The sequence below is a fragment of the Arachis hypogaea genome, chromosome 4, assembly GCF_003086295.3.
Source record: "Arachis hypogaea cultivar Tifrunner chromosome 4, arahy.Tifrunner.gnm2.J5K5, whole genome shotgun sequence".
NCBI classification, from domain to species: Eukaryota; Viridiplantae; Streptophyta; class Magnoliopsida; order Fabales; family Fabaceae; genus Arachis; species Arachis hypogaea.
The window spans coordinates 100,523,834-100,542,749 of NC_092039.1; the positions used below are offsets into that span (position 1 = coordinate 100,523,834).

The 18,916-nt window shown below is 31.1% G+C and overlaps 1 protein-coding gene and 1 long non-coding RNA gene across 2 annotated transcripts; both read left to right on the forward strand.

Annotated features, from left to right (window-relative positions):
• The first annotated feature begins 8,262 nt into the window (after nucleotides 1-8,262).
• On the forward strand, nucleotides 8,263-10,706 carry LOC112797053 (malonyl-CoA:anthocyanidin 5-O-glucoside-6''-O-malonyltransferase). Its single transcript, XM_029297912.2, has 2 exons — nucleotides 8,263-10,010; nucleotides 10,371-10,706. The coding sequence occupies exons 1-2, from the start codon at nucleotides 8,401-8,403 to the stop codon at nucleotides 10,408-10,410; spliced, it is 1,650 nt and encodes a 549-aa protein (XP_029153745.2). The 5' UTR covers nucleotides 8,263-8,400; the 3' UTR covers nucleotides 10,411-10,706.
• Nucleotides 10,707-15,902: 5,196 nt separating this feature from the next.
• Nucleotides 15,903-17,194, forward strand: LOC140184458 (uncharacterized). Its single transcript, XR_011881283.1, has 2 exons — nucleotides 15,903-15,994; nucleotides 16,844-17,194. It is a non-coding gene; the product is annotated as an uncharacterized lncRNA (long non-coding RNA).
• Nucleotides 17,195-18,916: the final 1,722 nt, after the last annotated feature.

An 18,916-nucleotide genomic window follows, 5' to 3' on the forward strand; every position in this document is an offset into this window, starting at 1 on the left:
GCTAACCCAATCTGAATTTGACTAGAACTCAACCTAGCTTTCAATAGAAAAATGCTAATCCAACTTGTGAGAGAATCCCTACAAGATCATGAAACAAAACAAATAGATGTACAAAAGAACCTCTGAGACATCTTATGGCTTTTTCTCAGAGTTTAACTCACTGCCTTTTACCTCTTATTAGATTTTTCTTACAAACCTCACCATATTTGTCTTTTTCAATAAGACTCAAATAAACTAAATTGAGAAAAAGAAAATACTAAATGAACTACATGAAGGAGAAGAAACTCAAACAGTTTGGGTAGCTATGATATTGAACTCTATACTTTTCAATTACTCTTCTTACCTTCGACCTTTGGCCGTTCACCCTTATTATAGAAGAATGAAGCTTCCAAGGTTGAAACAAGTTCAACCCTAACACTATCTTCTTCTCCATTATCAGAGACTATCAGCGGCTTCATCAGAGAGGAGAGAGAAATCAGAATCTGTTGCATGCAACACACTTTTTCTCTCTCATCATTTTTCTTCAAACTTCTTTAATCTTGACCGTAGAGCCTTGCTTGGCTCGAAGTTTTTATTTTGAGTGTTGATGTGCTTCTAACCGTGGTTGACCTCACCTTTTCCATGGTTACTTGATTTGTGCTTAAGACTTTGTTGATTTCCTTCTTCGTTCCTTGGTGTAGCACAAATGGAGGAAGATGCTTTTTGATATGGTCTGGCCGTGAATGACTAGCTTCTTAGTTATAATCCTTTCTTCTTGTTTGGTTTTGCCAACAAATTTTTTGTCCTTCAATGCTCCATAGCCTCTGCACTTTCCTTTTCTTTCTTTCTTTTTTTCATAAGTGCATGACGTGATTGAAGTGAAGAAAGGGGAGAGAGAAGAGAGGACTTTTGCCTTTCGGTAAAAATTTCAATGGAATTAATTGAGATGAATTTGGAATTCAAGTAACTAATTAAGAGTGGGAGTAGGTAACCGTACTAAGCTTGTGATCTCTTAGGGTTCATTTCTTTAATTCCTCATACTTGGTTTTATGGGCTTGTGATTGGGCTTGGCTTAGCTTTAATGAACGAAAGTGTATGAATTATTTGGGTCATGTATTTAAAAATTATTTTCCTGCATGCAGCCATAACACAATCATATAAACACTTAATAATTCTTTAATTTTAATTAAATATTAGTTTTCCAAATTCAATATATATATATATATATATATATATATTATAAATACATATAATAAATAAATTTATCATTATTTTTGTCCAAAAAATACAAAAAATTATGGTATAGTATTATTGTGTAATTAATAATAATAACAATAATCATAATAATAATAATAATTTTATGTTAATTTGTTTTGAATGGAGGACTGTTATATCTTACAAATAAAAATGTTGAAAATTGATCTGTATATTAATTTTTTTGAAAAATTAAAATATCTACTTTTGAAATCCTTAAGGACTGATATGGGTAATTACCCTTAAAAAAATATACACAAAACAATACTTTTTTAAAAAATAGAATCATATAATCATTAAAAATGTTCTATTTCAATATATGTTACAACTTTAGATCATATCTACTACACATCCAAACATTATTGCCATTTAAGTTCAACCAAATAGATTCAACACCAACAAAAATCACTCTCATTAAAAGAGCGTGATTATATGCGTGGGACTTTACGTTATCGTCGTCGTCGTCCTTTTCTTCTTCTTCTTCGCGTTCCTTCTCCTCCTTCTTCACATGTTTTCTCTTCATCGTCATTCTTTTGTTGCTGTTGTTGTTGTTGCATTTTTTCCCTCCTCCTCTCCTTAATGATTTTGTAGCGTAATGAGTTTCTTCTTCTTCTTTGTTTGATTTTTTTCTCTTTTTCTTGATTTTATTCCTCTCAAAAGAGTAAAATAAGAAGAATTATAACAAAATAAAATAAGAAAATGAAGAAGCAGTAAAAGATCAGGAGGAAGAATTTTGAATTGTGCAGAATAGCGAAACCAAATGTACCTTAATTCACTAAAAAATGAATCAAAATTACATCTAGAATGAACCAAAAATTAAATTTCGAATGAACTGCAATTAATAATGACGATACACAAACAAACTCATTTCAAAACAAGCATAGACTAAGTGCATCTTATTTAAATCAAGAATAAACTGAAAATTACTTAATAACTGCGTTCGGAAACAAGCACACAAATAAAATTGAATAATTAAAAATTCACTTAGAAATGAACCGAAATTACATCCAAAATGAACTAAAAGTTAAATTTCGAATGAACCGAAATTACTCAATGACGAATTGACGATATACAAACAAACTCGTTTCAAAACAAACACAGACCAAATTCACCTTATTTAAATTTAGAATGAACTAAAATTACTTAATGCATGCGTTCAAAAACAAGCACACAAACAAAATTAAATCATGAACAAAAATACATCCAAATCCATCAAGTGATTTTGCAGCATTATGCATTTTTTTATTCTTTATTTGATTTTTTCATATTTTTATTATTGTTAAGAGTGTTAAACAAGAAGAATTATGAGAAGGAAAAACAAGAAGGAGAAGATGAACAAGAAAAGAAGAAGAGGAAGATATGATAAGGAGTTTTGAGAAGTTTTGTATTCTTGTTTTTTTTGTTTGATTTTTGTTCTCTTTTTTTTTGTTTTATTCCTCTCAAGAGAGGATGTGAGGAGGAAGAGTTTTGAATTATGTAGAACAACTAGACCAAATGCACCTTAATTCACTCAGAAATTAACCGAAATTACATCTAGAATGAACCGAAAATTAAATTCTGAATGAACCAAAATTACTTAATGATTACGATACACAAACAAACCCGTTTCAAAACAAGCACAAACTTTATGCACCTTATTTAGATCTAGAATGAACCAAAATTACTTAATAATTGCGTTCAAAAACAAGAACATAAACAAAATTGAATGATCAGAAATTCACTCAAAAATAAACTGAAATTACATCTAAATTGAACTGAAAATTAAATTTCAAATGAACCAAAATTACTTAATGATGCGATACACCAACAAATTCGTTTCAAAACAAGCACATACCAGGTCAATTTTAAACAAAAGTACATCCAAATCAATTTTGGATCAAATAGTGTAATCCATATAGCAAAAAATCGATGACAACGACAACAATAACGACGATAATGATAACGATGATACGTATTAAAAGAATACGACAATGACGATAACGATAATGATCATGATGATGATGATGATGATGATAGAGGAGAAAGATAAAAAAAAAAAGTGGAAGAGAAGAAGAAGACGTAGCATCAAGGGTGAAAAAAATATGTGCATGAATTTGTAACAAGAAGAGAAAGAGGAAAAAGAGAAAATAGAAGAAGAAGCACATAAATCTAAAAGACTTGATTGAACTTAATTTAAATCACTTAGATGTAAAGTCATATATATAAAGTCAATAAAATTTTACATCTAAGTGATTTTTTATTAAAAATATCTAATAAAGATATTAAAATAATTATATATATATCAAGGTTGCGAGAACCGGACCGGTCAATAAACCGGTGAGGTCACTGGTTCAATGGTTCACTGGTTCGACCGGAGTTCAACCGGAGTTCAACCGGTTTAATTAAATATTAAATAAAATTATTAAAAAATCTAAAAATAATTTTAAATATATAAATTCAATAATTTTTAACTTAATAAAATTTAAAATTTCACATATAAATTATCCATAACTTAATATTAGAGGTTCACAAACAACTTCAAACATCAAAGTTTATAACTAAACAAAAAAAAAACGCACATAATGACAAACCCATAATGTTCTATATTCAAAAGAAACAATTACTAGCAAGTTTTCAACTAATCAAAAGTGAAACTCATCAAAAGAGAAAAAGAATTGAGCCTTTAATGTACTTATATGAATTGATGCTGGATAAGAAAATCATAGATGCACCTCAAAGCACAAATCATCACCAAGACCTAAACATAGTATAATGAATAATTTAGCTCAACTAACAAAAAATGCTAATTAACACAATGCTACTTACCTAAGTGCCAAAGGGACATTGTGAGAAAAGAAGGAAAAAGATTGATAACTACAAAAAATGCTAATTAACACAATGCTACTTCCCAATTAGCTCAGGCTTTTTTGTGTCACTTCAACAACCAAAATGGGCACTAAAACAAAGCTTGTTTTTATTAACTATGTTGATTACTTTGTCACTTTCTAGTGTTGGAATGGTTCAAGGCAGCAGCAGAAAACTTCTGGCACCAATATTTCCTGATTTTGGCAACTATGATTTTCCTCCATTTCCTGATTTTGAATGAGCTGCAATGCTGCATAATTTGTTACAGTAAAGCATCAGATCCAAATCAAACACCAAAGGCAAGAAGCAATAAGAACAAAATGGCAAAAAAATAGAAGCAAACAATGGATGAATCATGAATAAAAATTGAAGCAGAAGCAAACAGATTCATGAAGCAACAAAACCCTATTTCTAAACAGATTCATGAAGCAGCAAAATTGAAGCAGCAAAAATTGAAGCAGCAAAAATTGAACTCAGATTCATGAAGCAGCAAAATTCATGAAACAGCAACTCAAAATTGAAGCAGCAAAAATTGAACTCAGATTCATGAAGCAGCAAAATTGAAGAAACAGCAACTCAAAATTGAAGCAGCAAAAATTGAAGCAGCAAAAATTGAACTCAGATTCATGAAGCAGCAAAATTGAAGAAACAGCAATTCAAAATTGAAGCAGCAAAAATTGAAGCAGCAAAAATTGAACTCAGATTCATGAAGCAGCAAAATTGAAGCAGCAAAAATAATCCCCAGCTTCCTTCAACGCATCATAATAGAAAGGCAAAAACAGATTCAAGATTCATCAAACAGAAACCAAAATCATGTAATCCAGATAAACATGAAGCAGCAACTCAAAATCATGTAATCCAGATAAACATCAAAGAGCATGTTTTCTGTGATAGAGAGGAACAGAAACATGAACAGAAATAGGAACATGAACTCAAATAGGAACAGAACCATGAACAGAAACATGCCCGCATACATGAACCGAGGTGGAAGGCAAAGTATTACCGGCGACGACGGTGGAGGTGGAGAGCTCGGCGACGACGGTGGAGGTGGAGAGCTGGACGACGACGGTGGAGGAGGCGAGCTGGGCGACGGCGATGGAGGAGAGGAGCTCCGCGACGGCGATGGAGGAGAGGTGCGACGGTGGAGGTGGCGAGCTGGGCGACTACGATGGAGGAGAGGAGCTCCGCGACGGCGATGGAGGAGGGGAGCTCCGTGACGGCGATGGAGGAGAGGTGCGACGGCGATGAGGGGCTGTGGGAGGGTGAGAGCTGAGAGATACTGAGATACTGAGGGTGGTGGCTTTAGGGTTTGTGCATAGCTGATAGCCCTTTTTTTTTTTTCTTCAAAACGACGCCGTTTTGAAGTTTAATATGCAAACCAATAAACCGTAAAAAAACCGGACGGTTCTTCCGGTTCACCGGTTAACCGCCGGTTCGACCGGTTTTTTCACCGGTTTTTTGCCAGTCGATTTCTGACCTTATCCGGACCGGTTAGGTGACCGATTTCCGGTTTTTCCGGTTGAACCGACCGGTCCGGTTCGGTTTTCAGAACCATGATATATATATATATATATATTCTTTGTGAGAATTTTACGGATTTTTTTAGAACAGATACTTCAATTTCTGTCTCGCTGTAGATAGATAATTTCCACAAATATTCGCAAGTGCAGATTTTTTGTCATTCCTAATTAATGTTCTTTTCTTCCAGACACACACTTATATATAAGCCTAAAATTTGACATTTAATATATTATTTTGTAAGGTTTTTAATTTTTTTTTTACTTTAATTCAGTTTAACTTTTTAAACCTGTTATGTATTATTACTTTTTTTATTTATTAATAGTAGAGATGTACATGACTCGATCTAAATTCGAGTATTTTAAAAATTAATTTAGTGTGATTTTACTAGATTTAAGATTGGATAAGGGTCTAAAAATAGAGTTAGCCATTATTTAAAATTGAGTCTGGATAAGACAAACCCAACCTCATACGGCTCCATGTGCATTTTAAATGGACTAAAAAATATATATATGTTTTAAATTAATTCTAATATTATGTTATATTAAATATAAGCTTATTGTTTTATTTTTAATCATACTTGTTAAATTAAAAAATAGATCAAAGAAACATGAAATTAGAATTTATGTACAAATTCAACTTTAAATATGGGTATCAACTTCTCGGTAACAAGTATATTTTTTTCTTCTTTATAAATAAGTAAATCATAAAATTTTTGACATAAACTAAAGTTTATCAAGACCTGGACTTCACCTGTATAGATCCGGTTTTAATGTGACCTGAAAGTAGTGTGATTTCATTGAGTCTAGGGCTGGATATGGGTCTCAAAAATAGACTCAGTCATTATTTAGGGTCGGATCCGAGTCAAGGCGAACTCGACTTCACCCAACCCAATATACACTCTAATTAATAGTAAGAATAAGTGACAATTAGATTCATGAAGATTTTGACGTCAGATTAATTAGTCCCTAAAGAAAAAAAAAAGTATCAATTTGGTCCTTCTATCAATTTATCAACTAAAATTTAACGGTAATATTTATATGTATTATTAATTACTCTGACGTGTCTATCTGTGAAAGATAATCATGTAAATAATAACTTTTGAAAAAATCTTCACTTGTTTTAATATAATTTTTGATAAATATAGACTAGTTGATAAAGGATATATAAAAATTCAAAAAATAATAAATATTTTACTGTTCAAAATTACATTATTTTTCTGCTCATGTGATAATAATGAGATATGCACTATTGTAAATAATAAAATATATAGACAATTTTATTTTATTTTATATTATTTATTAACAGAAAGACACGTATATCTACCGTTTATTATTATAAAAAATCTAATTAATATTTTTCTTAAAAAATTAATTAATTTAAAATTAATACTTCAAGAATTTAATTATCACTTTATTCTAATAGTAATCTTGACATATTTCTTAAATGTTAGTTAAACTCTTCAAAAATTATAACTACCACAAATGTGCTGAGTAAACGCCATACAATGGTCTAAATAAATAAATAGAAAAAGTGACACTTCTTTTTCTAAGAAATTTTTAAATAATATTCTTCAACCTTTTTATTTATAAAATGTATAAATTCTCTTCTCCTTCAAAATTGAAATAATATGTTCTTTAATGCTCGTGACCAAAAGATCCTTTAATAATTATTATAATTATATTTATAAATTGATGATAATTTATTATTAATTCAAATAATAACAACAATAATAATATATTTATTATTATTATTAATATAATAAATTTTATTTATTTTTAATATTTTATTGTTACTCGTGAAATATAGAAAAATTTTAAATTAAATATTTTTAACAAATTAAAATAATAATTATCATTATTATTTAAATTAACTAAATAATTATCACTAATTTATATATGTAATTATAATAATTATTGAATAATATTTTGTCAAAAATATTAAAAAATATATTACTTAAATCTTACACAAAAAAAATATTATAAATTAGAAAAAGTCATTTAAATATCTCAATTCTCACACACGAGAAAAGTATTATTTTCTCAAATAAATACCATATAAACCTAAACAACATGGTGAGAACTCATATACATATTACTATTGTACAAAGAATATACATTTTATTTAAATATTTTTATATAAAAAATTTGTAGATCAGCCAAATTTATTATTTTTAGACAGTATTTTTAATTATTAATCTATTTTTTTAGTTTAAATTTTAACACTCCAATAATATATTTTTAGTTTATACTTTTAAATATTATTAATTAATTATTAACTAAAAATAAATTTTACTGATCTTTCAACTTTTCTCTTTCTATATTAGAGGACCCATCACAAATTCACAAGTGTTTTGTTAGGCCTTTTACTTCTTCTCTCTGTATGGAGTACCTATGTGTACGGACACTGATATGGACAAGGGACACGACACGACACGAGACACGCTGATACACGAATTTTAAAATTTTACATGACATAGGGACACATATATATATATAAAATAGAAAGTATTTTTAGATAAACCATAATAATATTTTAATATTTTATTGATATTAAAATATAAATTAATTTTTTAAATTATTTTTAATATCTTATTTTAATTATATCAAGTATTTAAAATATTTTTTGTTTTAATAAATAATAATATATACTATATCTAAATTTATTTTAAAAATATATATTAAGAATAAGATCGGACACGCTAACACGTGATGATATTTAAGTGTGTCCAAGTGTGTCCGAAGAAAAATTTTTTATTTTTTATTGAGACACAGTTTGGACACAGCAGACACGCGTGTCGAACGAATGTCGTCCGAAATGTATCTAACACGCAGATACGACAACTCAGCAAAGTGTCCGTGCTTCATAGCTCAATACATTTATACTCTGTATCAGAGTAGTCCCAAAACAACATATCTCCTTGCTATAAATTTCAATTATTTGGACAATCTTCTACTGCTCCTTAACAAGAACCATCCCACCATGCCAGAACCTTCATCCTTCAAAGTTGTGCAAGTTTGTTCTGTTTCACCACCGCCACAAAATGGAACAACAACAACTTCTCCAACCTCTATACCGCTCACCTTCTTAGACATATTATGGCTACGGTTCCCACCCGTTGAGCGTCTTTTCTTCTTCGAATTCCCAAACTACCCTTCTTCTAATTCGTTCTACGACTCTGTTCTTCCATATCTTAAACACTCTCTTTCCCTCACACTCCAACACTTCCTTCCCCTCGTTGGTAACATTATTTGGCCTTTAGACTCTCCCAAACCGATGATTCATTATGTCCCTAATGAAGATTCTGTTACCTTAACCATAGCAGAGTCTAATGATCACGATGTTAACGTTTTTGATCAACTTTGTTCTAATTTATGTGATGCTTCACAACGTTATTTCTTGATACCCCAATTGGCCAATTCTCATGAAAAAGCTTCTTTGTTAGCGTTACAAGTAACTTTGTTCCCAAAGTTCGGATTTTGCGTTGGAATTTCAACACACCATGCAGCCATGGATGGAAAGTCTTCAACTTTGTTTATGAAAGCATGGTCCTACACATGCTCCAAGCTATTAGAATCACCATCTTTTCCATCATCGCTACCATTACCTGAGAATCTAACACCATTTTTGGATAGGTCAGTGATAAGGGACCCAACAAAAATTGGTGAAGCTTATGCAGATTCATGGATGAATCATGGTGGAACAAATAACCGAAGTCTCAAAGTGTGGGATTTTCCTAATGAGTTTGCAAAAGAAGGATATGGGGTTAAGGCGTTGTTTGAATTGAACCCCACACAGATCATGAAGCTCAAGGAACATGCAAAATTCAAGATGGGAGGATCAAAAAGTGTGAAACTTTCAAGTTTTTCGGTTACTTGTGCTTATGTATTATCATGTTTGGTTAAAACAGAAGAGCAACACTTGTTGAAAAACGCGGTTGAAAGAGTGTTCCTTATTTTTAGTGTGGATTGTAGAACAAGGTTAGACCCTCCAATTGTTTCAACATATTTTGGGAATTGCGTTGCTGGAGAAAAGGTTGAGGCAGAGACAAAAGGGATACTGTTGGGAAACAATGATGGATTCATCGTTGCTTTGAAAGGAATCATTGAAGCATTGAAAAGGGTTGAAGATGGGTTAGTAATGAATGGAGCAGAGTCTTGGTTTGAGGATATGCGAAATTTTGCTGATAAAGCAAAGATATATTCCATTGCTGGATCTCCTAGGTTTGGAGTTTATGATGTTGATTTTGGTTATGCAAAGCCTAAGAAAGTGGATATGACTTCAACGGACAAGACAGGAGCTTTTTCTCTTTCGGAGAATAAGGATAACAATGGTGGAATAGAGATTGGGTTGGCATTGAAAAAAAGTGACATGGAAACTTTCTCTACGTTTTTCAGTGAAGGACTTCAATCCTTGTAAGCTATGATTATTTACGTTTAGCATAGCTAGTTGTGTTATTTGTACCACTTTTTTACTATATTGTGTCTATTTTTTTTTAAATGTAAAAGTGAGTAAAAAAATTAAAAATAATAAATATGTACTGTTTCTTAAAAAAAAACAATATATACACTTCAAAATATAATAGAAAAAATGGTATAAATATTTATTTCTAGTATTTATTAAGTGGGGCAATAAAATTTGGGCGAAAATTTTCTTGGATGTATGTTATATTATACCTTTTACATGTGTGAGTTTAATTTCATGTTAAAATATAGTCGGAAATTTAGGAACTGAGGTTTTAGATAATAACTAGAGTATTTTATTTTTATCCGTAGGTTCGCACAGGTAATTATAATAAGGTGGATGCTACGGTAAAGTTGCCAATTTCAACTTTTTGTAAAGAAGTTTCCATCTTGTGGTTGTTGTTGATTTAAAAGCGTATTATTAAAAGTGTTGCTTAAAGAGAAAGTGTTATCCTTAATCGTTAACTTGGCTCTGATACCAATTTTTTCGGATGTTTTTATTAACTTTTAGAATAAGTTTATAATTTGTATAGATTCAATAATTTGCAACTTCATAATCTAGAGTATTTAATCATTTCTCTTGTATTTGTTAAATGATTATCTATTAGTAATTTTTTACAAAATTTCTTTTATTTTTACACTTTCTCTTGTTTATCTTTATTTATTTTAGAATTTCTGCAAACTCTATCATTGATTCATCACTATTTTTCAGAGATTCTATTAATTTTTCTAGCTCTTCAACTTCCTTTTTTAGCTTGTTATAGATTATTTTTAGAGCTTTAAATGCTCTTTGATTTATTTCAGAAAACTGCAAATAATTCAAACGATTTTCTCTTTCAAAAAGCTCTTGTTTCTTATCTTGATAAGTTACATATATTTCTTCCTTATTTATTGCCATAATTTAGTATTTAGGGTTTCATTTAATTTTTCGACCTTTTTTGTTAATTCTTTTATTTCAGAGTTTTCTTCTTTAATTTTTAATTTAGATAAACTTAAAGGACTATTGATTTTAGATTCTCTTATTTGAAAATTTGATGAAACCGATCTTTTTGATGGTTCTTTTAATAATAGAACTGGGTTTTCAATAGCTTTATATTTTGGTATTTCTGTTTTTACAATTTTCTAAAATAATTCATCAACATAAATTCTTTCTCTATTTTTAAATATTATACTATGATGACTATTCGTTAAAGCATAATTTATTGCATATGTAATTGAAAATGGTTCATCATCTTGTTCCATTAAACTTTTCTATGAAATTTATAAGCTAAACTTATAAATCTACCAAGATTCTCGGTTGATAGAGGTATGGCATATCCAAGATGGGCATTAAATTTAACATTTACATTTGCCAAATTTCCATGAACAATTCCAATTATTTGATCTATTGGGTCATCAGTAATTCTTTTATCACAGATTGCTAAACTTATTGGTGAATTAATTCCTTTCATATATGTAGATTTAATTAAAACTTGTAAAGTACTAATATGAATCCATCCAATTTTAGATCTCTTCTGTTGATCCTTTATTTTCTCAATCTGTTTACTTAATTCTTCATCATTTATCAAGGCTATTTCAAGTTCTCCATTAGCAGATTTTATTTTTACAGGGACTTCAAGTTGAATTTTTCCATAGTATATTATATTTTTTCTATTAAAAACTTCTTTTAAGAGATTTTGTTTATTAAAATTTTCATTTGATTTGAGATTTAGTTCTATTTTTAGAACAGTCTGTTTTTCATTATCTAATAAAGCAGTTAATCTATAATAATCAGATTCTTCCGTTAATTCTAAGCTTTCTAAATAATTAATAATTAAGAGATTAGGATAAAGGCATACCTTTCTGGAGAAAAACTTCCTTTATTTAGTATATTTTACATAAGATGTTTTTATCTCCAGAGGGGAGATTATAGATATTAACTCCAAAGGGGAGTTTAAAACTATTTTTTTTCCTAAGGGAATTCTTTTGTCAGACTACAGAATCGCCTCGGCAGCTTCCTCCTTGCTCTCCTAGCATATGAGTACTCTTAGTCTTTTACTTTCTGTTTTCTGATACTTCTTCAATTGCCTAAGCACTCTATTTATAATGGTTGGGTTTGATGGACAATTCCCATCCTTACCCTTCTTATGACGTCATTGCTTACGTCATTGTTTTATTATCTTGCACCAGCTACATTGTTGGTGCTCTATGACCTAAACGCTTACGTCATTATACAATAATGTTGAGGGATGCTTCAGATGCGTTGTCCTCTTCTTTTATCATGTGGGTGGATGTACTGTCCTCTTCTTTTATCATGTGGGTGGATTCCATTTCATTATTGCTTTCTTCAGATATTTATGAGGCACATAGCTGGCACTTGTGGTCTTCTCTGTCTTTTATCAAATAGCAAAGATTCCTTTTTATCCCTTCAGGGAGTTTTTCTAAGAGTCCGGATAGATTATAGAATGCAGATTCAAACTCCACCAAGAGTCTCATCTCTCTTTCTTCAATTTCATTTCTTTTACTGGACACAAGCAAAGTATTTCTGCTTTTATAATTAATTCTTGTATGAGATTCCCTCGTTATTTTTTGAGTTCTTTCAAAAACCCTTGCTAATGTGCTGGCTAGTCTTCCTTCATGACTGTAGATTGCTAAATCTTGAATTTGATCAATTGGTTGAAATTTTCCTGGGAAGACAGACATGAATATTACTTGGTGTGCTGGAACTAAGCACTCTTCTTCTTCATTAAAAATAGGTTGACTATTTGTAAATTTTAGGGATATATCCCTTGGATTTACATTGTCAATCATATTTTTAAATCTCTTTACTGCATCAACGAATCCTGCAGGAAACTCACTAATAATTTTTAGATCATTAAAAATTAAAATTGTATCAATTAATCCATACTGGAAAAATTGATAAGTGTCAGATGGGGAAGCCTCTGGAAAAATAACCAGCTTTGTTAGCTGTTCTTTGGCAATAGGATAGTATCCCAAATTTGTCCTTTTTTCTTCAGTCCAATTTAGGACTATATTAAGGGTTTCTCTGAGATTTGATCTACAGACCCTTTTCTTTTCTTTGATTTCAGCTCTTGTAGGAATGTTTCTCATTATTCCTGTTCTTTGGGCTTGAATCGGAGATTTATCTGCTCTTTTTAGGGTTTGTTCTGGATGAAGAGCTTCATATTCCCTGAAGGATTCTTTTGCCTCTTCTAGTGTTGAAAATCCTCCTTTATGAACTATCTTTGATTGATGTGTAAATGGTGCTGCTTTTTTCCAGGCATCATATACTCCTTTCATGGGGCCATTATAAATCACATAATATTTTTTGTCTTGTGTGGATTTTTTAATAATTTCAGTAATTGTTCTATTTTCTGAAATTTTTTCTTCACCTGGTTTGTCCACCATGCTTAGCTGGCTGAACTCTGATGGTTTTGCTTGTTGTGTTGATTCCATTGCTTGAATGGCTTTCTTGAGGGATTGGATCTGTGCCCTTATTTGCAGACAATGCTTACATTCTTCGAGTTCTTGCTGATATTTTTGAATTTCTTGATTTAATGCGTTGTAGACGAACTCCATTCCCTTGTCAATGTATCTGCAATAATATTTTTGTCACCCTTAATATATTCAATTTTTATTGGATTTTGTAACAAAAATAATTGCCATCTTACCAATCGTCCATGATTATAATCAACTTTCAAATTGATTATTTTGAACTCATGTTTCCAAAAGGGTTAAAGCCATAGATAGCTAAGGCTAAGAGAACACCGCGCGGATTGCCAGAGAAGTCAGAATATCTTCTGTCAAATGTCTTCCATGCTTCACCGTCCCTTGGATGCCTCAAAGAACTATCAGAGTTAGGATCTCTCTGATGCCACAACATGTCAATGAAAGTTTTACTAGACATGAATAACCACTGCAATCGTGGAACAAGGGAGAAGTAACGAAGAATCTTCACCCCTTGTAGTTTCCCATTCCTCTTAACAACCACATTGATCTTTACTCTAGAGTTCTTCTTTGTCTTTTTCTTCCATCCCGATGTCCCACATCATTTGTATTTAGACAGCTCTTGGTCGCTTCCCTAGTATAGCATGCATTTATTTGGACATGAATCTATCTTCTTATACTCAATACCAAGCTTTCTTATGATTCTCTTGGCATCGTGCAATGTGTTTAGAATCCTTGCATGCTCAAAGGCGTCCGCCAGCAACTCCAATATCATTCTGAAGGCCTTGTCGCTCACTCTACACATGCATTTTATATATAGAGCCTCACCAAGAAAACAACTTTGAGAATTTTGAGCATTCCGGATATAACTCATGCTCTCCATCTTCAAGAAGGTCATGAAAATTACGGGACTCACAACCAGGTTCGTTGTATAAGTACAACAACTCCTCTGCACCCCTTCCAGCATATTCATTCGTTGAGTCTTCTTCATCGCTATGTTGTCCTAGAAAGTTGAATGCCTCGTGGACCATGTCGCGTATTAGATCTCTGAAGTTTCTTTCGGATTCTATTCCTTGTCCACCACTAAAACTCTCTACTATGCATCTCTCACAATGATGTAACCAAAATGTATAACTAGGAAAAAAAGGTTTTATCAGCAAATGATCATATACATTCTCTCTAGTTTGGAAAAGGCGAAACCCACATGAAGGATATGGACAATGTATCATCCCATCGGATGATGCATTGGCAAATGTGAAGTCTAAGAAACTGGTTAAACCGTCCCTATATTCTAGACCATCTCGTGACTTTGAAATCTAACTTTTATCAATATCTAATTTAATGAAATAATACAAACAACATATATACACATAATAAAGTTAGAATACCAGAAAACATAACAACAAATTATATCAGATATGAGAATAACTCATAAAAGAGAAACAAAAACACAGTTACTTGTATCCAGGATAATATTCAGCATGTAGAAGGATTCAAGAAAGTTGCTTACTTATTGGAAAATTTTGCATTTCCTAAAAAAATTATTGGAAGAATTGGTGGTCCCAAAGCCAAAAAAATAAAATAGAAAAGAAAACCTTTCTTAAAAAATAAAACAAGAAAATAAGAGTGAAAGTTAAAGTTAAAAAAAAAATACTTAAAACAAAAGCTTTATAAGATAACAATCAACTCTAAAGAAAAAAAAACTAGACTTAAAATTTGATATAGTTAGATAAAAAAATAAGCAAACAACTATAGTTAGTTCCAAAAAATAGTGAATATTAAAAATTTATTTATAGTACTCTAAAAATTTCGAAAATCTGATTAGGGAATACATAACTATACCACATTAGATAGTATCCTTTCCGTACTTATCAAAATTATCTTGTCTATGTATGATCACTATGCATTGAATTTCATGTAAGCGTGGTTATTGTAAACAAACAATGATGAAGTCACTGAGCAAAAAGAATAAAGAACATGCAAATTGCACTGTAAAGACTTGTCCCCTATGTTGCCCTGTACATTTAGCATTCTATGAAATTTGATTAAGAGGGTTTTTGTGTCTTTTTCAATAGTTGGATTCTATGAAATCTAAGTAAGAGCATGTTTGGGTAGATTTTCAAAATGATTAATTTTAGAAAAGACAATTGTTTTCTTAAAAAAATTATGTTTGGTTAACAAGATTATAAATTGAATATTATAATTTAAATTATGAACTAATGAGAAAATCGGGGAGAGAGAATCCTAACGTCTCCGAATATTCAATCGTTCATAACTTTCAATTCAGAATTTCGATTAATGAGCCATCAGCGGCCACGTGTTTGTCTCAGAATTCTTTTCAATTTTATCTGAATAAAGTGATAAGAAATTTGCATTTCTTGTCCAGTTTTTACTCTCCTAAATTTTGTGGGTCTTGAGTTTAGGTATTAAAAAATTGAATAATTTTGATGGTTTAGGTGAACTCCAGCAATGAAAAATTACTGCATTTTGTCCAATTGATCCGTGGAAAGGTAAGAAACTATTGAACCTTGTGAATCATCGAATTAGTGAACCATATGATGGTCATAGTGATATTGTGTGAATTTGATGGTGTTCTTGTTTATTTGGAGTTCAATTTGGTGGTTTGGAATGAAATTTGGGTAATTAAACTTAAGAAATTAACATTTGGAAACTTGGATCTTGTGAAAGGAGAGGTTTTTGAGATGTTTCGAGTTTAGGGAGGAATTCGGCCAAAGTATAGTTTTGTTTTCTCGTAGTTAATCTTTAATGTTACGTGAAAACTTAGACTATAAGACCAAAAGATAGGAATGAATTGAATGAATTATTGATGGATTAAGCATATAGTATACGATGTGTGTATAAAGCATTAATGAATTCGTATGTGTTGGATTATGACTTTGATGAGTATAAAATAAATATGATTGGTTGTTTGTTGAAAATTAATAGTAAGTTTGTGAAATTGAATTGAATGGATTGGTTGAGAGATGTGTGATTTGATTTTGAAATGATTTGATATTAAAAATTATTTAATAACTAAGAGTGGTTTGGCTTGATAGTTGGGTGGCAGAAGTTTGAGTTTTAGAGGAAGTGCTACTGAAAGTTTTATAAAAATTGGAAGTTTAGTTTGAAGTAATTATTTAGAAAGAATTAGTTTTAAGAATTATATGTTTTAAGTTTGATTTATTTAGAAATGAATGAATTATGTTTTTTAGCCTTCTTTTGATCTTGCCTATCAATTTTACGCTTATTCGTACGAGTGTGACACGATTTTCTATTTTTGTTTTTACTTAGTTTCTTCTTTAAGGCTCCTAGTTACAAAATGCTTTCAACTATACTTATATATGTATTTTCTTTTATAGGTCGTAATATCTCGCCACCTCTACTTTACGACTTATGCGTAAAGCTCTGTGTGGTAGGGTGCTACACACATAGGAAAAACAAATTGTATACTATTTTACATTACACATGTACCATGACCCTTATGAAATCCATGAAGGAAAACAAGAGTTAGATCTATTTTATTTGGTTATGTAAGCCATAAAGCATCCTTATTTGAAAAGAATATGTAACTTCACTGAGGATGTTTATCCTATTTATCTCTTTGACTTAATGACTTCAAAACCTTAAGCTGCTAATTGCAATTGCCTTGGTGACTAATGAGCAAAAGATATGATCAATCTTAATGGATGCTTATTGTATTTGGTGTTTTATTTACTGGAACCTTCCATATTCAGGAAAAGAAAATTGACGGAATATTTGTTAATTTTAGGGATTTTTTGACATTATTATCTTTTTATAGTGCAAAAATAGCCATACCTGTATATATTATTCTTAACGTCCATGATCTTTCCTATAATTCATACAGGGTCAAATTGTTGAAATTTTTTGTTTATGATCCATCTTTGGCCAAGATAGAACAGTCTATCAAATTACTAGATTCAAGATATACAGATTTATGGAGTACTACTTTTGAGTAGTTTGTTGCATTACCCTTGAGGAAAAGTTTGCTATTTGTTAGTGCAGTGTTGTTTACTTTTACAGTCTTATCTATATATTTGTCTGGATAAAAGAAAGTATGCAAATTCTCCTATTATCTCTAACGAAAGAAATGAAAATAAAATCTACAAGTGTTGCTACATCATAATTTTTTCTATCCAGACAAATTAAACAGGACCATCATTTTCAAGTGAGGTAGATTTTATGGATTTTCATGTATGTCTATTTCATGTGTATCATATCATGGAATTTTAATTTTTTGCCATGACAAGATGAATTTAGTTTTATCTTTGACTTTTTCTGTGTTTATGTTCTAAAGTCTCTCCCTTTAACCTCCCTAACATAACATGGAGTTTTAATTTTTTGCCATGACAAGATGAATTTAGTTTTCATTTTTCCTATGTTTATGTTCTGACCCCCCCTTAACCTCCCTATCACACATACACACATGCATGCACAGACACATTCTTCTTTTAAAAAAAATATTTTTGTTTGTTTTGCCTTTGATACACAAGTTTATATTATATTTTGTTTTCAGGCAGTAATGAACTAATGATATAGATAACAATGAAAATGTATTTTTATGAATGTTGACATCAAAGAAAACAAACATGTAAATCAAAATCAAATCAGTATCGATTAACAAAATAATTAAGGGAACAAACCTAAAAATAAAGGAGCACACCCAGATTGGAGGAGAGAGCAGAAGGTGCTCTGGCACCTTTCCTATCTTATGTTGTTGGCGAGGGTGATAAGTTGGAGTTTGAATCAGAATATGGTTTGAACCAAACTACATAAGATAAAAGGGTGAAATTAGAGCAAAATTAATCGGCCAACAAGAAAAGAAATTAAATTGGGACAAAATTAGGAATACAAAGTGGGGATTGGAACAATAGGGTAAGGGGAAATTGAGTAGTGCACAACAGGGCAAAGGAAAAGATGATGACGATGACACCAGGACGGATCAGCAGTCACGCGATTCCACAAAGACACAGACGTGCATGACGGAGGGAAGAACAACGGACATTTCCTTCCACTGTTCTTTCATGCGTGGGAGCTACACGGCGTAGGGAGCAGATCAATGACAAAAAAGGACGTAGCAACTGGAACTGATAGAGGGGAGTTACACAACGGCAAGGATTTACGCGAAAAAGAAAGATTAGCCCTGGACTCAGAAAGGAGAAGATTTTATCTTTACTCTCCAAAATGATATTTGCGGCAGTTGGGACCCCAAATCGCCACTATCCTGATCAATTTGGGACGAAGCCTGAAAATACTATTAAAACCGCCACTATTCTATCAATTCGCGGCAGTTCGGAAAATCGCCGGTAATTTGCTGCCGCATTTTTCCGTGTATCTTGTAGTGTTTGTCGCCTATATCACTTCTTTTTTCTTTCAACAATTTATATTTTTTTAATATCATTTAGTTATAATAA

What these genes read in the sequence shown, in the direction of transcription:
- LOC112797053 (XM_029297912.2), top strand. Translation starts at nt 8,401, where the DNA reads ATGTCGTCCGAAATGTATCTAACACGCAGATACGACAACTCAGCAAAG. An exon ending in AGTGAAGGACTTCAATCCTT is followed by an intron (nt 10,011 to 10,370) that starts GTAAGCTATGAT and finishes TTTTATCCGTAG; the next exon opens with GTTCGCACAGGTAATTATAA.